Source organism: Haliotis asinina, chromosome 5 (assembly GCF_037392515.1).
Source record: "Haliotis asinina isolate JCU_RB_2024 chromosome 5, JCU_Hal_asi_v2, whole genome shotgun sequence".
Taxonomy (NCBI): Eukaryota; Metazoa; Mollusca; class Gastropoda; order Lepetellida; family Haliotidae; genus Haliotis; species Haliotis asinina.
This window is the reverse complement of record NC_090284.1, coordinates 69,566,313-69,587,565: the sequence shown is the minus strand read 5'-3', so window position 1 is coordinate 69,587,565 and position 21,253 is coordinate 69,566,313. Positions and strand designations below refer to the sequence as shown.

At 39.3% G+C, this 21,253-nt stretch overlaps 1 protein-coding gene across 3 annotated transcripts in view; it reads left to right on the top strand.

Moving 5' to 3' along the window:
* The window catches only part of LOC137285155 (multidrug resistance-associated protein 1-like), a 55,523-nt gene that overhangs the window by 8,056 nt on the left and 26,214 nt on the right, over positions 1-21,253 (top strand). For all 3 annotated transcript variants that reach the window (XM_067817380.1, XM_067817382.1, XM_067817381.1), the window contains exons 2-12: positions 12,403-12,579; positions 14,872-14,997; positions 15,563-15,700; positions 16,035-16,157; positions 16,307-16,368; positions 16,564-16,695; positions 17,361-17,591; positions 18,200-18,377; positions 18,803-19,057; positions 19,906-19,971; positions 20,926-21,063. In XM_067817380.1, coding sequence (XP_067673481.1) covers positions 12,403-12,579; positions 14,872-14,997; positions 15,563-15,700; positions 16,035-16,157; positions 16,307-16,368; positions 16,564-16,695; positions 17,361-17,591; positions 18,200-18,377; positions 18,803-19,057; positions 19,906-19,971; positions 20,926-21,063 — 1,626 coding nt within the window. The remainder of the gene's footprint in view (positions 1-12,402; positions 12,580-14,871; positions 14,998-15,562; positions 15,701-16,034; positions 16,158-16,306; positions 16,369-16,563; positions 16,696-17,360; positions 17,592-18,199; positions 18,378-18,802; positions 19,058-19,905; positions 19,972-20,925; positions 21,064-21,253) is intronic.

Sequence of the window (21,253 nt, the reverse complement as noted above, 5' to 3'; positions counted from 1 at the left end):
TGTACGGAATTTTATTTTCCAGGACTTAACTTCGCCTTGAGAGGTGGAAAGGAACATCGGAGTTTAAGACTACACCAACAACCTCAGATTACAGGCCCACATACAGACCAGAACGGCCGCAGGTACCTGCAGTATGTGGAAGACGTCTCTAAGACAAATGCCGGGGGAGTGAAAGACAGGAAACTGCAGAAGAAAAAGGTGCGAGCGTATGAAAATACCAAGAACCCGGAACGATGTTATGTGCGCCTTTTCATGAAGTACAAGTCACTTTGGTATGTATTAGATGTTTTCTGATACATTTCTGATACATGTTATACATTCTTTAGATATACCACTCATTTAATCACATCATGCGGGTGACTTGACCCATACTGCATGTAAATTGTCTTATAATTTTACTCCCTGATGATGATTGCACGCATTGGTTTAGGGGCATATAAATGACAAATGCAAACATTTCATACTTAATTGATTCTATGTCAACACAATTTAACTTTCCAGCCTACCATCTTCAACTCGAGCAAATGCGTTTTACTTCACCCCGATGAAGAAACCTAAGGATGGAAAATGGTACCTAGAGTCGCCCATGGGCCACAACACAATCCAGACAACGGTGAAGAGAATATGTGCTGAAGCCGGAATTGAAGGAAGGAAAACGAACCACTCGCTCAGATGCACTGCTGCTACCCGTCTCTACGAGGCAAACATAAGCGAGCAACAGATTTGTGAACAAACTGGTATGTAACTCAATGAATATCTGCAAAACACGAATGAAACTTGAAGTGACTGGGCCAAATTGCAATTTGGCGATTTTAAATGCTAGAACTTGTGATGTCAACATGTGTTATGGTTAACATGCCAAGATCCGGGTTCGAATCCCAATGATGGCCCCAAGCAAAGCAATTACAATATCATATAAATTGCTTTTCAAACGGTTATGTACAATTTGAAATGACTTATCAAGATGAATTCTTTTATTGTAGGTCACAAAAGCGAGGCAGTGAGGGTTTACAAGAGAACCAGTGATCAACAACAAGCAATGGCGTCAGATGTTCTCTCATGTTCAGCTCCAAAGAAAACTCAGACGTCTGCGACAGTGTCGGTTCCTACTTCAGAGGGAGATTCCGGTACAACACAAACTGTCGCTCACGGAAGTGTTACAATGACGTTCAATTTCAATTAAAACACTGTTGTCAGAGTTTTTGTTTTTCCTTTCCTGTGAATGCAGATTTCGGTGGCTGATCGCTCCAAACCGGTACTTTCGGGACGAGGGTTTACTCCTAGTAAAACCTGGGAATAGGTTTTACTTAAATCTAGTTAAACCTATTCCCAGGTTTTACATTGGGAGTAAAACCTCTTACCGGGTATTGGTGCAAGTAGAAAGGATAATGACCATTAAAGGCAGTGATCAGAATTAGGTTTATAAGTTTAAGTAGAACTCTTTTCAACCTGATAATGAACAAGTCCTGCACTTGTGGTGAGGGATGAAGGCTCATTGAGCTGCTCTAGTTGCTCACTAACAACAGCAATACCATCACCGATGAACAGCACAGAATATGTCTGATAGTTGATTTGTGGGAGTGTTGTTCAATGTTTAACAATGTTCTATGTGTATTCTGTTGCTGTGACACAGGGGACAGGGGTGAGCTTTTCATTTAGACTTGTGCTCTATTCTGATGGTGTTCTGGAAGGTACAAGAGGGTTCTACAACCGTAGAGACCTTTCAGCTATATTCTGGGTCAGGGATTTGGAGAATCTTCTGAGTCTTTTTCTTTTGCATATAAGGAGAGATTAAGAGGAACACTTCTAATGGATAGACAACTTCTTATTGCAGTGGCTACGATGTTTTGGTGTAGATCCTAACACTGTTATCTAGCAATTGATGAGTGTCATTTGCTTGATGGCAGTGTTAGGATCCACACGAAAACGTAGCATCCACTCCATAAAGAAATTGAATATCCTCAAAAAGAGTTCCTCTTTACGATACCAGATTGTAAATGCCTCTCATCAAAGTTCACAGAGATAAGTCTTACATTACATCTCAAGTTACAAGAAGACTATCAGTTGTGTAGGGATCATTCTCACCCTGGAAATAGGCTATTTGGGTACCATGGTCATTGTAAGCTTCAACTTGGAAATTAAGACGTAGTAGATTGCACACTGACTGTCCATGTAGAATCCAGTGGACAGTGAAGAGGTTTTTCTGGAATATTGTTGTATATATATCCATGTCATGCCAGACTAATGTTATGGGAGGGATGTGTACGTCAGTATGTGACTTGACGGATGTGTGTTAATGTGTTAAAGTGATGAAGTGTTTAGATGTATATGAGGTGTGTTAAGCTTTGATATATCACATTTTGATGAGTAGAGCACAGCTGGATTTATGGAACAGATTTTACATGTATGTTTATCAGATCATTTACCGCTTTAAACAAATTAGAAAGATGATGATGATGATGATGATGATGATGATGATGATGATGATGATGGATCAATGTACTCAGTTCATAACCAGTGTGAGGTCAATATTTATTCTCTTCCAGCCTCCTGTGGTACACGCAAAATACAAATTGTAGCATTTAATTGTCAAATATGACTTAAACGAGTCAATAGCGCAGGTCAAGTGGTTCAAGGTAAACATGGGAGTAATCAGTTTGCGATTGCTGAGAATAGTGAAAAATATATGAAAGGGACTAAACTTAATCCAGTAAAATGAAATGTAGGGAGATTGTTTTATCATGTTTATTATGTGTTTTCTTACATCATGTGTTTTTGGATGGCAGTGTTTACACGCATTGTACATCTCAGGAAACATCGTAAGTGCTTAGATAGTGTAATGTCCTTTCGATAAACTTGTCTTTCCTGATGTTTCATTGTTTGTGCGACTAACCATGTATACCCCAAATAAAAAAGAACAGAAAAAGTAAAAAGGAACCCTTGAATGTTTCTGAAACATCTGAAAACCTGTAATATGAGGATATGTGACGACTGTATATTGTGATTGGCAATGAATTTTGCTAGTTTACAACTTGATTGAACTGAGGAACAACAGTGAATTTGTTGACATGCTATTTCTGATGACATGAAGATGTCATGATCATGATCACGTGGGAAGATGGTTTTTTATCCCCCTGGCATGTAATGTCTGTCCGTCAATTCGTCTGTAATCATTTTTCGTTTCCAGAGCATAGCTAAAAAAATGTTCAATATTTTTAGACCAAAATTGATGGATGTAATAATCTGAACCTATGGTCGTGCCTTTTGCTATTTACAGATTTTAGATTTTGGGCATTTATATTGTTTTTGTTTTTCCATGTAATGTTTTGGTCTTAGTCTAATGGTGAGGGTCAGCTTTGTCGGATCAGAACTAAAAAATCGTTTAATACTTTCTGCAAAACTTGGTAGATATATCAGTCAGAACCTGAAGTAGTTTTGCTATTTACAGGTTTTTTTGATTTCTTATTTTCTTGGTTTCCACGGAAACATTTTGGACTTTGTCTCAAAATGGAAGGATGGGGTTCGTTTCTGGAGCGTAACATGAAAACCGTTCAATATTTTTCTGCCAAACTTGTAGATGTATCAGTCAGAACCTTAAGTGGTGCCTTTTGCTATTTACATTGTTTTCTTGGTTTCTGTGGAAACGTTTTGAACTTGGTCTCAAAATGGAGATATGGACTTCGTTTCAGGAGCAGAACTCAAAAACTGTTCAATATTCTGCAAAACTTGGTAGATATGTGTGGCAGCTAGACCCTAAAGTGGTGCCTTTTGCTATTTACAAAGTTTTGGGAATTTTTTTTTCCCAGTTTCAATGGAAATAATTCAGACTTAGTCTCCAAATAGATTGATCATGTTGATATGCTTGGTTTCCGAGCAAAACTCAAAAACCATTTCATATCTTTCAAAAGATCTTGACAGATATATGAGACAGATCTTGATGTGGTGCCTTTTACTGTTTACAGATATATTGCATTTATATTTTTCATGATTTCCATGGAAACAATTCAAACTTAGTCTAAAAAATCATCAAGTAACTGTCAGATGATTTGTCCTTTCAATATGTGGGGTCCGGGGGGTGGGGGCGGTGTCATCTTCAGATGACTCTTGAATCTTGTTTTTATGATAGCCACCAATAACCCCAGAGTTTAACTGAAACTGTTGTATGATGATGATGAGTTCCCATTACTGTGAGTGATGATCGTAAATGGGAAGAATTTGAAGTCATGACACTTACTGAACCGGCTTTTGCACAAAAAGATAATGCAACAGTTCAGGGCAAATTGAAGATGTCTATTGATCTGAACTTTTCCCAAGATAGCTTTTACCCATGGGATACATAATTTGAATCATCCAGTTGAATAACTATTTTTTCTGTGCAGTCTGATGTGCTGGGCACATTTATCTACAGTGTGTCAGTTTCACATTTCTAATAAAGACATATAGAAATTACTAGGCTGAACAATTTTAGTCGTCAGGGGTACATTCAAACTGGAAGGGCATGGCCTACTTCCACACTAATTTTTGCCAATCACTTTTTGATTAAAATGCATGCACCCAGCTCAATAGATGTGAGGTAGCTAACCTTACTTAGACGGAGGCGGATATTGTCTACTTCCGCTACGATAGTTCGGTTTCTTTAATTTGGGTCCTGACTACTTTCTTGTCAGGTTCACCTGTAGCAGAGACCATGTAGGAAGTTATAGGCATCTGCAGGAAGACTGTTGCTTATCCATCCTTGTCTTCACAGTGTTTAAAACTCCCAAACTTTCAAGCCAGACAGTCGGACTGGTAACTTGAAAATATTACCAGTCCGGAGAGAAACTTGCCTGTCCGGTTTTCAACAACAAAAAACAAACATAATCATGTTTCTGAATACTGTCTTTACTGAATGTAAGCTACATGGCCTGGTTATAAATCTGTTTAATTTTCTGCCTCACAGTCACAATCAGAATCGGACAATCTGCATCATTGTTCATCATCTGCAGCTAAATGGTGTTGAAGCACAAGAGCACTCTTCAAAGCTTTTGTGGACCTGGGTAAGAAGACAGGTCTTCTGTGATGATTTTGATTCCTTCTCAACCTGTCTGCTGATACTATGAAAGAGTATACTCTTAGCCAGTGAGGCAACTTTTGGGTAAAAATATCTACCAAACCACCGGATTGGCAACTTTTGAAATTAGACCGTCCGAGATGAAAATAGACCGTTTCGGACGGTCGGGTAGGTGGGAATTTTAAACACTGATCTTCATCATGCACACTATGTACTTTTTGAACCAGAAACCATCCCTGGTTTCTTAATCTTGCTTTCCAAGGAAGTTTTAATATAAGGCTTATAAAATGAGAAAAAAATATTCCTTGGGCAATGTCTTTTGAAAAAATGTTGCGGCCAGCCTGTTTTCATCCTTGGAAGGGATCACACTATCTACATTATTTGTTACTGGTAACTTCTCTAATTTGAAGCAGTGGTTGTGGTTTTCATGGTGACTGAGGGAGGAGTCCAGGCTTTCCAACAGTTTTAAATCACAAAAGTTAGCTTCATGTTATCCAGGGTATGTTCACAGTCTATACATAGGTACGATCAGGGGTACAAAAATGTATTCAGGCCAAAGTACCACGCAAGTGGTGTGTGCATGTCCTTTGACTGACCTTTGTAAATTTGCCGCAGTATCTAATGAATTAGTGTTTATTTTATTTACACTATTTGTATAATTCCAGTGGTGATCATGAAAACATCTGAAAATACCACAAAATACATATATTGCTTTTAATATTGCTTTAGAAGTAATTTTAGAAGAGGCTTGCCCATGACAGCTTCTACTTGGCATTCAAATTGTATTGTTTGTTGCATACCTCACAAAGAGAGTACTTGCAACATTGTGTTTTGTCCTTTTACTAGTAAGTTAAGTTTTTTGCGTTTGTTAAATATGGTTCATTGATTTTTTTAATGTCACTTCTTGTCTCATTACTCAAGTTCCAAAGGATAGTTATTTAAGTAAAGAAACAAGTACATTTTGTCAAAGTATTTGTCCTTGATGTGGTAAACTGTCTTGTCAGCTCTATAAAGGATTAACATGTGTTAAACAATCATGAAACCATTAAACAATCATGAAGCAACAATGAAACCATTAAACAATCATGCTGCAATCACGAAAATAGTTTTCAAATCTGTTCAGTCGTACATTCTGTCAGCCGTAGTATTTTTTGCCTACCAGTAATCAGTTATAAACAAAAGTGGCAATACAACCACAATGTGTCCAGCTTTTGGAATAGAGACGAATACCACTATCCGTTCTGATGGAGATATTTTTACCTGAGTCAGACCAGTTTCTGGTCATCCTGTGTACAGGAATGTTAATACCCACAGTGTGTTTGGACTTACATCTGTGGGATTGACTTACTGTAAATTCTTTGTTATTTGTTAAAGGTTTGGTTGTATGGTGACGCGTTAGTCACTCAGCATAGATACCTGGCTCAGTGCTATGCATGTTTTATCAAAACTATCTCCAGTGGCAAATGATCAGTAATGAAATTGATAAACAGTTGCTGTTGACCCAAATGGCTGTGACATATTTTGTCATCAACTGCCATCAACATCTGGATGACAGGGTTTTGTTTATGTAGTTGTTTTAGTTAAACCAAACACGGACTCCTGTTTTATGTAGGATGTACGCAGCTGAGCTGGCTTTGTGTTTTAATGGATGCAGCAGTGATATGTACATGCATGGTAGTCCGACTAATGTGTGTTTAGCATATTTATATGTGATGTATATACATTTATGAACTGATTTGCAATGGAAATGTAAAGGTGAACTCATGTATTGGTGTGTGCTGAATTGAAGATAAATGAAAATTGACATATTTTGTATTCAGACACACAATGTAAGATTTACAGAGAGACATATTTATATGTGATGTATGTACGTTTATGAACTGATTTGCAATGGAAATGTAAAGGTAAACTCATGTATTGGTGTGTGCTGAATTGAGGATAGATGAAAATTGACATATTTTGTATTCAGACACACAATGTAAGATTTACAGAGAGACAATACAAGGGGTCAAACAGGTAGTCATAGCAACAACTAATATCCTGTATTATGGAACACCAGTGACCAGGTATGAAACAGTTCATTCTTGCCATGGTATGTTATGTATTGTACGTACAAGGCCTTCATTTCTCTCCATTTTGGTTCGGTAATGGATGGAAAAAGAACAAATGTTCACGAGACTGATTAAACCTAAGCTTAATTAAAAAGTATAATGTTTTAACCTTCCCTATTCAGTTCAGTATATCTTTGTGCACAGAAACCATAATGGTGACACATTCACCTCTATTGTTTCTAACCCAAACTTGAAGGGATGTCACAAATGTAACCTTGCTGTCACCCACGTCTCCTGCTGTTGTCAATAACTATAACGTCACACGCATGAAGACAACATATGTACTGCCTATCAAAAATGTAGACTGGCAAGTGCAAATGTAGCCTTTTACTTTTGTGAACTGTTCTAAACTAGATTTTGCAGAATAATCCATGCTTTTTGAAAGTAGTGTTTATACATGAACTGGTACACAGTAAAAACAAGTTTGCAATGTAAAGATTATTTTTCATGCGTTCATTCATTGATGAAACTAGGTGCAACATAGCACAAAACTTTACGCCATAATGCAGCTGCACACATGCACAATATTTCCACATGCTTTCCAGCAATTTGATGCAGGATCCTCGTGCAATTAGTCTGCATAAGGTTTGCAGTTGTTTCCCCAAAGTTAGGGGACATCCTGAGCAGATAAAGGAGTTTTTTTTAGGAAAAAATCTTTATTTTATATATATAATGTTATCATAGCCATTATTGTTGGTTCAGTATAGATGCAGAATAGCGAGATATACATTATGTGACCATAGTCACGATACTGTTGGTTGACTATGGAATTTATGCCTATAAAGATTCATCTCTTGGTTATAATGCCAATAGCACCAGCTTACTGTCGTGAATGCTCAAGTTACACAGTGACTACGAAGTCAGATTTGGAGTTGTTTAGACTTGTTGGCATGTGTAGTTATCAAGATACTCTCAGTAATATGTTTTGGGGTCCATTGCATGATCTTGGTTTCTGAGCTAGTCTGTTATTCAGACCCTAAAACATATATATCCAAGAAAGTCTATAGAAGTTGAGAATGTGTGTCATGTAATGGGTGATGAGAATGTTCCTACATGTGAAATTCCAAGAAATTATTGCACTGTACACTGCAGATTTTTAAGTCTATGGAAATTCTATGATTATTTGATATAAATGGGTTCTGGCAAGTGAAGCCTTTAGCCTGGTAGTGGTACAGATGGAGATTACTTGGTCAGGTTAATGACACCATCCACTGTCAATTTTGACAGTTCTTACCAGTTTAGAAGTGTCACTTCTGTGTAACCATGGTAGGATGCAATTTAGTTTTGGGATTAATTTATCAATTCAAACAGACTTACACACTTTGCATTCCACATGACTTTACTGGATACCAGGCAAATGTCAGACAATTCTGAAAAACTTTGGGTCAGGTGGCACTCACAACAGCTGGTTGCAGACAAACCTGTCCAGACTGGATAGTGCCAGTTTCATGCTGCTAGAACTGGCTTAGGGAGAAAGCTGTTTCAGTGATTTGAGATCACGTTTTCTGTTTTTTCTATTTTACAGTCATATTTGTTCACTTTGTGAATATTACACCTACTATGCAATGTAATGGGTGCTGGTGATTGATGTATGTTTATGAAACGTGTGATATGTGTATGTGTCCAAGAACTGATGCAGTCACTCTTGCCTTTACCATAGCATACTGAACCTGTAAGAGCTGTGGGTTCGTGAAATGGACATGATAGACAGCTGAATTTTTAGCAGTTAGAAGAAATGCATGGATGTAATATAATTTTACCAAACAAAATTTGGAAAGTATAATGTTGGTGTTATTTTTTTTAGCAAAGATTACATGATTATTTACTATGCAAGCAGAGTATCTAGGAAGAAATGTTTGATAATGTCAGCTTGCTTTCAGCTACTCCATATACATGGTGTAGTGGAGATTCTTTAAGAATAGTATACCATTGAAAAAGGTAGGGGATATACCATTTTGTGAACATGCCACTATCTGGTGCCAATACATGTGAGAACAAGTAACATATATCCACACAGATGAAACATTTCCCAAGGAATAAATTGCCACATTTTCTTTTTATCATCTCTTTCCTCTTTGGCATGTTATAATGCCATCACTATCCCCCTGGCATGTTATGCGGGGGGGATATAGTTGACGCCTCGTCTGTCCTTTGGTCTGTTAGTCCGTCCGTCAGTAATCATTTTGTTCCTGGAGCATAACTCAGAAACCGTTCAATGTTTTTAGACCAAACTTGATAGATATAAAAAATCTCAACCTATAGTTGTGTCTTTCGCTATTTGCAGAGTTTTGGCATTTTTATTTTTTTGTTTTTCAGTGGAACATTTTGGTGTTAGTCGGGTGGGTGGTTGGGTGGGCTTCATTTCCGGAACAGAACTCAAAAACCGTTCAATATTTTGCTGCAAAACTTGGTAGATATGTGTGGCAGATCCCAAAGTGGTGCCTTTTGCTCTTTACTGGCTTTTGTGATTTATTAATTTCTCCGTTTCCATGGAAATGTTGCATACCTCGTCTCAAAATGGAGGGATGGGCTTCGTTTCTGGAGCAGAACTCAAAAAAGGTTGCACAGCAACATGAAATCGACAGACCAACTCTGATGATGTGCCTCATAATTTGGGACACCCGAATAAAAAAAGTTGTTTAACAAACAATCATCATTTTCTTGTCACCTTTTGCTATTTTGTACGAGGGGGGGCTCTTGCTGGGGGCTCTTGCTGGGGGCTCTTGCTGGTAGAACAGCCAGGTGGGCAAGGTGCATGTGTGAAATTGACACGTGTGATTTGCTTGGCAAACCAGACATTCGTGATTGCAGTACCTGAAACAATGAGATTATCACATGACGCTAAGTCAGTTATTTACAAAGTATTTAACCTTTTTAAAAACGAAGGTGAAAGGGGTAGGCCTCAATATGCTTTGGCTAAGTATCGTTTACGAACTGCACGTGCAGTTGGGATGACGGAAGGGAAGTTAAAAACTATCTTGAAAATCTGTACCAATTCAACCTGCACGGACACAACTAGGGGACCATCTTAAAACCGACAGGATGTGAGAAAGTCGATTCATTTCAACAACAGCTGGTTAGAAACGCCATTAAGTCTCTATATATTAACAAAATACTTTTGTCTCTCTGTGTATTCTGAAAAAGCATATGGAGACAAATCATTCTTTGGTCATTTCAAAATATCAGTTATGGAAGTTGCTTCACAAATTTGGTTTCCGTTTGAAAAAAAGTAGTCTCTGTGCGAGAGATCTGATATTGTTCGACTAAGAAACCAATAAGAAACATACAGAGGCCTGTATATTTGGACGAAATGCAAATGCTTCCCATACCACAGGGACATGATGGTTCGTTAGTTCCTGTTCAGAGTCCTGTGTCAGAAAATTACCACTTGTCAAGGGAGAGCAACTGATTGTGCTCCATGCTGTTTGCAAGAGTCTAGGATTCCTACCTGGCTGCTCCCCAGTCTTCAAGGCAAAATCTAAAGACAACAGAGACTATCATACCGAAATGAACGGGATGGTTTTCTTAGAATGGGTACAAAATCAATGGGTACCAGCACTGCCCCAAAAGTCTGGATAATGCTCCATATCATGGCGTTCAAGTACCTAATACAAAGGCCCCAACATCTAACAGTAAGAGTGAGTGAGTGAGTTTAGTTTTACGCCGCACTCTGCAATATTACAGCTATATGGCGGCGGTCTGTAAATAATCAAGTCTGGACCAGACAATCCAGTGATCAACAACATGAGCATCGATCTGTGCAATTGGGAACTGATGACATGCGTCAACCAAGTCAGCGAGCCTGACCACCCGATCCCGTTAGTCGCCTCTTACGACAAGCTGAGTCGCCTTTTATGGCAAGCATGGGTTGCTGAAGGCCTATTCTACCCCGGGACCTTCACGGGTCTCTAACTGTAAGAAGGGGGACATGATAGAATGGTTGCAAAACAAAGCAATATCATATCCAGAAAAAGCAACCAAACCTGTTCTGTATGACATCATAAAGTCAAATAAAACCACACCTGTCTTTAAGGTTGATGAGTACCTTACAGAACATGGTCATTCAGTTTTGCGATTACCACCCTATCATTGCGATTTAAACCCAATAGAACTCATTTGGGGTATCATGAAATCGGATGTTGGCAGGCAAAATGTAACATTCAAACTTCGGGATGTACAGGCCATTTTTCAAAAGTCAATAGACACCATCACGCAAGAGACATGGTAAAAGTATGTTGAGACAGTTGAGAATGAAACAGAAAGACATTATTGGGAACAAAGTGGACTGGACCATGCCACCATCAAGCGAGTCTTCATTCATTGTAGACTCTGATGACAGCGACAGCAATTTGGACAACAGCTTCCTATGAAAGTGGCAACACTGACTCCCATTGAACATCTCAAGTGGTAACCAGATAACGGCCTTTGAGATGACCCCATCTTCACAACACACGCTTGTTGATTACCTGGCTGTTCTACCAGCAAGTGGCCCCCCTCGTACAAAATAGCGAAAGGTGACAAGAAAATGATGATCGTTTGTTAAACAACTTTTTTATTCGGGTGTCCCAAATTATGAGGCACATCATCAGAGTTGGTCTGTCGATTTTTCATGTGGCTGTGCACAATTTGGTTTTGTTGCAATTATTAGATTTTGTGTTAGTGAGCATTTCATCGGTCTCAAATGGAATCAAACGGACTGTAGTATTATTGATGATGAGTTACTTACTATTTGTGACTGAATTCTTACTTTCATAACTGAATTGCTGGGCATGTTTCATGTCTTTTGTTTTGTTCTCAGCAATACATTTGTTACATCTCTGAATGTCTTCAGTATGTCACTGCTGGCTTATAATGCCGTCATCTAGTAGCTAAGATTCAGACCTCTGTAAATAAATAAATATTCCTGGCAGCCATGATAACAATTTTACTGCGACCCTGTGTGATGGAATTGTGGACAAATGGTCATGGCTGCTGTGACCCATGTAGATCCTGGTTAGAATATTGGCCTTTAGTAACCCATGCTTGTTCGAAGAGGTGAATAATGTGATTGGGTGGTCAGGATTGCTGACTTGATTGACACAAGTCTTTGGTTCCCAAATGCTCAGACTGATGATGTTGATCACTGAATTGTCTGGTGCAGACTCAGTTACCTAGAGACTGCCGCCATGTTACTGGAATATTGCTGTGTGTGGCGTAAAGCTAAACTCACTCAGTCACTCCCACATGGCTTTTGTGTTTCAGGATCCTGCTGTCTCTGTGAACACAACGGACCCCGACCTAACACAATGTTTTCAGAGGACCGTCCTTCTGTGGGTGCCATGTGGCTTCTTGGTGCTTATTGCCCCTTACAGGATCTTGTCTCTCAGGAACAGCAGCAAAGGCGCCATATCATGGTGGGCCTACAACATTGCCAAAATTGTAAGTTTATTGTTAATTAATTTCTTTTGTCGTATGTCATTGCACCCTGAATGAAACATTCAAATCACTCGGATCAGTGGGCCATCAGTCGATCAGGTGATATGTTACAGATGTATGATCTACTGGTATGTGTTACATGTTATTTTGGTATTATAGTGTCATGTTATTACTCAACATAGATTTCTGCTTAAACGTTTTCAGTCATGTTGATTTTTTTATGTCTTCGGCCAGACATATATATTTCTTGGTTTACTGATTTTTGTCCTGAGAAAACCTACAGGCAGGAGGGGAAAGAGACCACCAATCTAAGTAACATTTCAGTGCTATAAGTGTTTTAATTTTGGCATTGTATAAAGTGTATATAAGGAAAAAGAATATTAAAAAATCTTTTTTGATAGGTGACATTTTTTGCAAATAAAAATGTTAGGATTATTTTTTTTGAGTGAGGAAAATTAGTTGTTACTTTTTTTTGTATTCTTGAAAAATTATGACTGACAGAGCCTTTAAGTAAGAAATTAGATTGGTTTGGCCATAAGAGAGATGCACTTCAGTGGCAGCTTGTATATCAACAGGCATTGTTCCCCTACCTCTCCAGTGACAAAGAGCTCAGAATCAAGCTGGAAAACATTGTAAAAGTTGTTGATCAAACTGAGAAATATTTGAGTTTAATTATAGCAGTTGTCGCTAACTCACTGCTATTAAAAAGAGAATAAAAAGTTTTAGTGCTGTCAAAATCCTAAGTGACAGATCGTCTACTTGGTGTTGAAATCAGCTGTCAGACATCACATGGTTTGCATGAAGCTTGGTAGACGTAAACAGCCTGCCACTGGGGTGAAAGGAAACATATTTCATCATACATGTACACATACATGTCATATATGATAGACTCTATTCATGTTACACCTAAGTGTGAAGGTTACGTCTTCTGTAACTCAATACTTGTTGTAAGAGTTGACTACTGTAATTGGGTGGTCATACTTGCTGGCTTGGTTGACACGCCGCCATATCTAGATTGCATAGATTGATGATCATGCTGTTGATCACTGACTTGCCTGATCCACACTCGATTATTTGCTGACTGCTGCCATATAACTGGATTATTGAACTGAGTGTGGAACGAAACAAAACACAAAATCAGGTCATACCTGTACACATGTGCATGTTATACTGGAACATAGTATGCATCTTTAAATGTGTATGGTAGCACATGCTTTTTTTGTAGATTAAAGTGATACATGTATCACTGGTTCATGATATATATCACACAATCATGTGTTATTCAAATTATACATGTTATATCGGTAAGTGTACAGTGTTAGCATTAAGCGAAAAAAAGCCAACATTTTCACAAAATAAATCTACATTTCACTTACAATATTTAATAGCTGCGTGTTCTGCATGCAGAGCATTTTGTGTTTTGTTTAGTTTCATTACTTCAATAATTCTCATGATACTGAAATTTAACGAATTCCTTTTTTGCAACATGTTAAGTAAGTTGATCCTTCTTCAAAATAATAACGATGACTTGTGGACATGTGAACTGATGGTTCATGAAATACAACAGGCAACTGAAAAACGGAATTTGTCCCAAGGAATGCAACAAAATCAAGTAAAGATCTCTCAGCTAATTTGGCTTGTGAATGATGATGAAATGCTCTGAAGTGCATGGAAATTTCAAAATACCCCCACACCCCAATCAAGACCTCACCATTTGTGGAAGGGGCTTGAGTCTGTGATGCATCCAAATGCAAGGTTCCAAGGGGTAGACGTTTTAGGGATGAAAGCCTTTGATTCGTTCTAATTTCAATGTATTTTGGAGGATAAAAAAATTCCTCTTTTCTGCCAAGATTTGAGAATAAATCTTCATCAACCCATGCTTGCCACAAACGGTGACTATGCTTGTCATAAGGGGTGACTAACCTGATCAGATGGTCAGGCTCGCTGACTTGGCATGTGTCATGGGTTCCCAATTTGCCAGATCATTGCTTATGCTGTTACTCACTGGATTGCCTGGTTCAGGCTTGATTATTTACAGGCTGTTGCTATATAGTGGGAATATTGCTTAGTGTAGCATAAAACTAAACTCACTCACTCACTCTGCCAAGTTTTGTGTCCATAGGAGTCAATATTATTCAAACGAGTGTCAAATACTCTTCTGCATCTCTCAATCGGCAATCATGATAAGGACTTTACTTGAGATTGTGATATTCTCTGATAGACACCGCAGTAGATTTGATGTCATTGTGAAAATGTATTGTCGTCACCATACAGTTAATATTACTTTGATTACAGGTTCTGGCTGTCTTGATTGGAGTTGTGGCTTTGGCGGACATTTTCCGCAGTGTTCACGAGATGGCAGAGGGCAAATCAGTTGCCCCAGTATTCTTCCTATCTCCTCTTATATTATTTCTAACAATGGTAAGTCAGGATTAGTACATGCGAACCCCAACATATGCATGCATTTTGTCATGTAAATGCATTGGTCTAGAACTCAGTGTTAAACTCCATGGTACTGTATGACTTGTGGCACTCATATGAGCATCTGAAAAGAGTGAGATTTTACAACACCTACCAATAACTTGGTCACACAATGGCCAGCCAGGTAATGACTCCTTTAGGGTGCTGACACTTGGGGACAGAGTGTCACAGTTGAATGTGACTCTCCAGAGTTGCTTCATACTGTCAGAATTTTCTCTGCTAGTGTTTCTTGGGGTGGAAGCTTGTAGCAGTGCTCTGCGCATTCAGAGTAAAACCCTGTTTTTTTCCACTTTGCTTCTTATTTGGGTTTCGGCATAATTATTGATACATTTCATGGAGACGAAATGATAGCCATAACCAAAATCGCAAATACTTATGGCCAAGAACTGTAGCTCACCTGTTCGTAGTGATATATCAAAATATTCTTGCCATCTGATGGTGTATATTATTGTGACATTTAACTGTGTTGTGGTTGTTTTAATGGTATTTTGTTATCTTTTTCCAGGTATTGTTTTGCTTTCTAGTCCACTATGAACGAAAGAAAGGAATACGAACGTCAGGGTTTCTGTTCAACTTCTGGCTGCTGCTGCTTCTGGCAGCCATCTTGACGTATCAGTCGAATATCAGACGTGCAGTTAGTCAGGTATGTGAACTCCAGGATTGCTGTTTATTCTCATTATCAATGTATTGCCAATAATTTACACCTAACAACAATATGATACATAACTGTGATACTCCTTTCATTTCTGTATCAGTTTACAAAGAGTTACGGAAATGGCAATAATCACAATAGCTTTGCCTGAAAACCTGTTGAACTAGCTACCTCTTTCAAATGTAAATTGACTCTTTATAATACTAAATTTATCTTTAATTTTCTTTTGGTACTGTCTTCCAACATGAACTCTCTCAGTTGTGTAGCTGCAGTTATTTATGGTCCAGCATAATGTGGCTAAAGCAACGTTGTGCGTGTGTTTCAGGGTATAGATGATATGTTCCGGTTTGTGACGTATAAGATCTACTTCCCTCTGGTTATAGCTCAGCTCATACTTGCAGCTTGTGTAGACAGACTGCCAGCTGGTACTGAGGCCACAAAGCAGACAGTAAGTCAGGATGATATCGGATCATGCATACCTTGGTAATTTAATGTTAAAAAACAAAAAATAGATTATCATCTTGATTATTGAATATGTTACGTCGATTAGGGTGTGTTTTCTCTGTTGATCCAGGAATGATGTTTTTCTTTTAACAGAATCCATGCCCTGAGATGAACGTGTCGTTCCTGTCCCAGATCACCTTTTGGTGGTTCACAGGGTGAGTAGTAGACTGAAGCTGGTCAGTCAAAGAATTTTATCACTTAATTACAGATTAATTGAAGATTGTAGAATTTGTCAATGGGAAAGACTTTATAATTTGAACTGTTCAGGTGTCCTGCTGGTGTGTGCTACTTAAACCTGAGTCTGACCGTAGAGTTGTGAATAATGTGTGTCTACTGATGTTGTCCTGCAGACTGGTTATCAAAGGGTACAAGCGGGCGCTGGAGAGGAAGGACCTGTGGGATCTCAATGATGTGGACACGTCTGCCACTGTCTTCCCCAAGTTCCAGCAGTATTGGGAGAAGGAGGTGGCCAAGGCAAAGGAGTAAGTGTTCATGTATCAAACCACCCCTCCTGTCTTTCCATACAATAATTTCTAGTGGAATATTTATCTTCTTTAACCCTTTCTTTTTTTCATCCATCCCACCATATATCCCACCAACCATCCCACATCCATCCATTGATTCCCACCATCCCTCCCTCCCTTTCTTACCCATCCATTGATTCCTACCATCCATCCATCCATCCATCCATCCATCCATCCATCAGTCATCCATCCACCCACCCATCCATCTCCCATTGATTCCCACCATCCATCCATCCATCCTTTGATTCCCACCATCCATCCATTGATTCCCACCATCCATCCATCCATCCATCCTTTGATTCCTGCCATCCATCCCCCCATCCATGCATCAAGATTCCCTCCCTCCCTCCATCCATCCATCAGTCATCCATCCACCCACCCATCCATCTCCCATTGATTCCCACCATCCATCCATCCATCCTTTGATTCCCACCATCCATCCATTGATTCCCACCATCCATCCATCCATCCATCCTTTGATTCCTGCCATCCATCCCCCACCCATGCATCAAGATTCCCTCCCTCCATCCATCCATCCATCAGTCATCCATCCATCCATTGATCCATCTATCCATCTAATCATTCAACCCTTGTAATACGTAACTGTTTCCCATTATTCACAGACATAATGCAAGACTTATTAAACCTGTGAATGGTTTGAAAACGCGATACCAAGATGGTGAGGTATACACAGAGGTCAACCCTGATGTCAAGGTCGCAGATGGAAGCAGTAAAGTCAAGAAACCAAGATTACTTCGATGTTTAGTGAAAAACTTTTTGGGGTTCTTCCTGATGGCAGCTGGGTACAAACTTATCCATGACATCCTGCTGTTTGTCAGCCCGCAGCTACTCAAGTAAGTTAACCATGCTGTCTGTGTACAGATGGATTGTGTATTTGTAAATCTTGAAATTAACACTACATGCCATTGATGCTCCAAGAACTGGTAGAACTTAATGTGAGTAGCGCTTGATATGATTATAAACAAATTATTCAACACCCACAACACCAAGTATGAGAACTTCTATACTTGTGTTTTAGTCATCTTACCTTCTGACTTACCTTCAACTACTTGATTATAATCATTTTTATCTACTCCTGCACCACTTACTTCCTGCTTTTATTCCTGATGCTTCGAAATGTGGATGCCAGACTATGTTGAAACAAAGAACTGTGATCACATTCTTGTCCTTGGACAATCGTCAACCTCAGATTATTGCTATCCAAAGACCCACTGGTTGATCGAAAGACCAAGATCTGATTGCATTTCTGTTTCGAGTTATAAGCAAGAAGTGTATGAACTAAGTAATTCAGAATATGCATGCAGATGTTAGAAATATTTAGATTTCACTTTGATACTAGTGAGACTCACGCAAGCACGCACGCACGCACGCACGCACGCACGCACGCACGCACGCACGCACGCACTCACTCACTCAACCACTCACTCACTCACTCTTGCAGACTCCTGATCAACTTCACCAAGAACAAGGATGAGATGCTATGGAGAGGCTACCTGTATTCAGTGATGCTGGTGTTGGTGGCTATAGTCCAGTCCCTCATCCTGCATCAGTATTTCCATGGATGCCTCGTCATGGGCATGAGGCTCAGGACCGTCATCATCGCCTCAGTGTACAGGAAGGTTAGGCCTTATTGCGGGGACAGATGAGACATGCTTTTCTTTGAACATGAATAGACTGTTTGAATTCACTAGTTAAACAGTGATGTCTTGATACAACTTGTGAACATTTAGATTGATCTGTTGGCTTTTGTTATGTTTACAATTGTTAAAGTCAAGTGTTTGCTCATCATGCTGAGGACAGTGGTTTGATACCCTCATGGTGTCCTAATCATGCTAACCACACTATTGCAGGAATGTTGCTAGAATCCAAATCAATTCACTGATGCTGTTATTACACAGATCATTTGGAACAAACTTCTAAAGAAACTGTTCATTAATATTATGCATTTCCATTTGAGTTAACAACCTTACTGGTTAGTTTCACAAGGAAATAAGATGTGGTGAACTGTGCTGCTGGATAGTGCATGAGATTTTTGTTCTTTAAGACGCTGAAGTTGTCCAATTCTGCAAGGAAGACATCAACGGTTGGTGAAATCACAAACCTAATGTCAGTGGATGCTCAAAGGTTCATGGACTTAACAACCTACTTCCACATGATCTGGTCCGGCCCCTTCCAGATCTCAGTGTCCCTCTACTTCCTGTGGCAGACCCTGGGGCCATCCATCATGGCTGGTGTTGGCGTCATGATCCTCCTCATCCCCATCAACGCTTTCATTGCCAACAAGACCAAAAACCTTCAGGTAGGAACCTCACAGGGATCTATACGACCATTGCCTGCTGTCAGCAGCAGTGTCACCTTATTGAAATGTAAACTTTATTAGTTTCTTTACAAATTTGGTGGTTTTCTGTGAACAAGACCCATGAAGGTCCCGGGGTAGAATAGGCCTTCAGCAACCCATGCTTGCCATAAAAGGCGACTCAGCTTGTCGTAAGAGGCGACTAACGGGATCGGGTGGTCAGGCTCGCTGACTTGGTTGACACATGTCATTGGTTCCCAATTGCGCAGATCGATGCTCATGTTGTTGATCAGTGGATTGTCTTGTCCAGACTCGATTATTTACAGACCGCCGCCATATAGCTGTAATATTGCCGAGTGTGGCGTAAAACTAAACTCACTCACTCACTTCTGTGAACGATCGGTCAGTGAATGTTTGAGTTTGGTTTCATGCTACTTGAAGAGTGTTTCAGTCATAGCACAGACGTTTAATGTGGGAGAAAAAGACTCTAAGGGATGCAGGTTAAACAGTGTTACGCTCCACTTTCGAAAACTGATATGAACAGGCAGACATAGAAATCTAATTCACAAATCCAGGATTCACACTCAAGATCCCCAAAGACTAAACGAGCAAATTCTATACTGGGCTACTTCTGCAGCTATTATTAAGTAATAATGTCATGTGAAAGCTTTTGATTGTGTCTTGGCCTCCTACCCGTTAGTTACCCAAGTATCTGCTAGCCATGAGTTTCAATGCCAGAATTCCTTGTCTATTTTGGTGTTTAGTATTAAGTGCATTATTATTTTTGGATTTTATTGAAATGTATTGGTAACTTGGATGTCTTTGTTAATATTTGAGTGTGTGTATTTTAGGTTCAGCAGATGGCATTGAAAGACCGGCGGATCAAACTGATGAATGAAGTCCTGAATGGAATCAAGGTAAGTCTGGCAGGCGGTGTATCATGTAGAGTCGCTGGAATATTCCTAGAACCATCTCACTTTATGTCGTTGTTGTTAGGAAGGGTCATGATAGCAGCCTGCTTATTTTAACAATTAACCCCTCTTTATATGTCACCAAACAGGCAATATACCTGTATGTATATCACTGATGGCAGGTAGAAAGCTTTATTCTGAAAACTGAGAGTTGGCATGAGTCTGCATGGTTATCACAGTTTAAAGGGTGCTGGGTTTAGTGGTTAAATTGTTTGCCACTTCCACTAATGGCCAAGACATGATTTCCCCAATGGCTGCAGTCTGATGTTGCTTGAATATTGCAAAAATCTGATGCAAAACTTGACTCTCTCACTGCTCTGTGTTTTATGATATCTCATCCAAATAGGTCACTCATTAAAATGATTGATAAACACTATGTTTGAGGCTTTGTCTTAAAAGTTTTGTTGCTGCCATCACAATCCACTTTCAGCAATTTTTAGAAGATTACTCTAAGTTTCTTTTTCCAAACTTTGCTTGCTTGTTTTTTGTGTATTAAAAATTATTCACTGGTCAATGGGGAACATGGGTTGATGTACCCTCGATGTTTGTTTGTGTTCCCTAAGCTTGAAAAGCATGCGGAACATAAACAAACATTGAAGGTACATCATCCCAGGGGCCCTGAGGGACCAGTGAACAATGTTTTTATCTTACCGAGCACCTCATGCTAATTTTCAATTGTTTGAAGCAGGCACAAAAGTTTTCTGTAACCATTACTAGATTTTGCAGATGATAAGAAAAATAGATTTAGAGTTTGGCATTCCCAATGGCATTATTGAAATTTTTTTCTCATGTAACTTACATACATTGAAAATAACATCAGACATAACATCAGAAAGCAACATTTATGTGTGAGGTAAGATAATGTATATAATAACATTTCTCTATATCCATCTCCTGCAGGTACTGAAGCTGTATGCTTGGGAGCCATCTTTCCAGAAGAAGATCCTGGAAATCCGGAGCAAGGAGCTGGAGGTGCTGAAGAAGTCTTCCTACCTGCAGGCAGTGTCTTCTTTTACATGGACCACAGCACCCTTCATGGTCAGTTACATGCCAGGGTGCACATGACAGAAAATCATGGAACCAGGTCTTCAGTGTTAGGGGATGGTGTGGGAGCCTAGTGGTTAAAGTGTTCGCTTATCACACCAAAGACCTGGGTTTGATTACTGACTTGGGTACTATGTGTAAAGCCTATTTGTGGTATTCTCGTGATATTAATGGAGATCTTGCT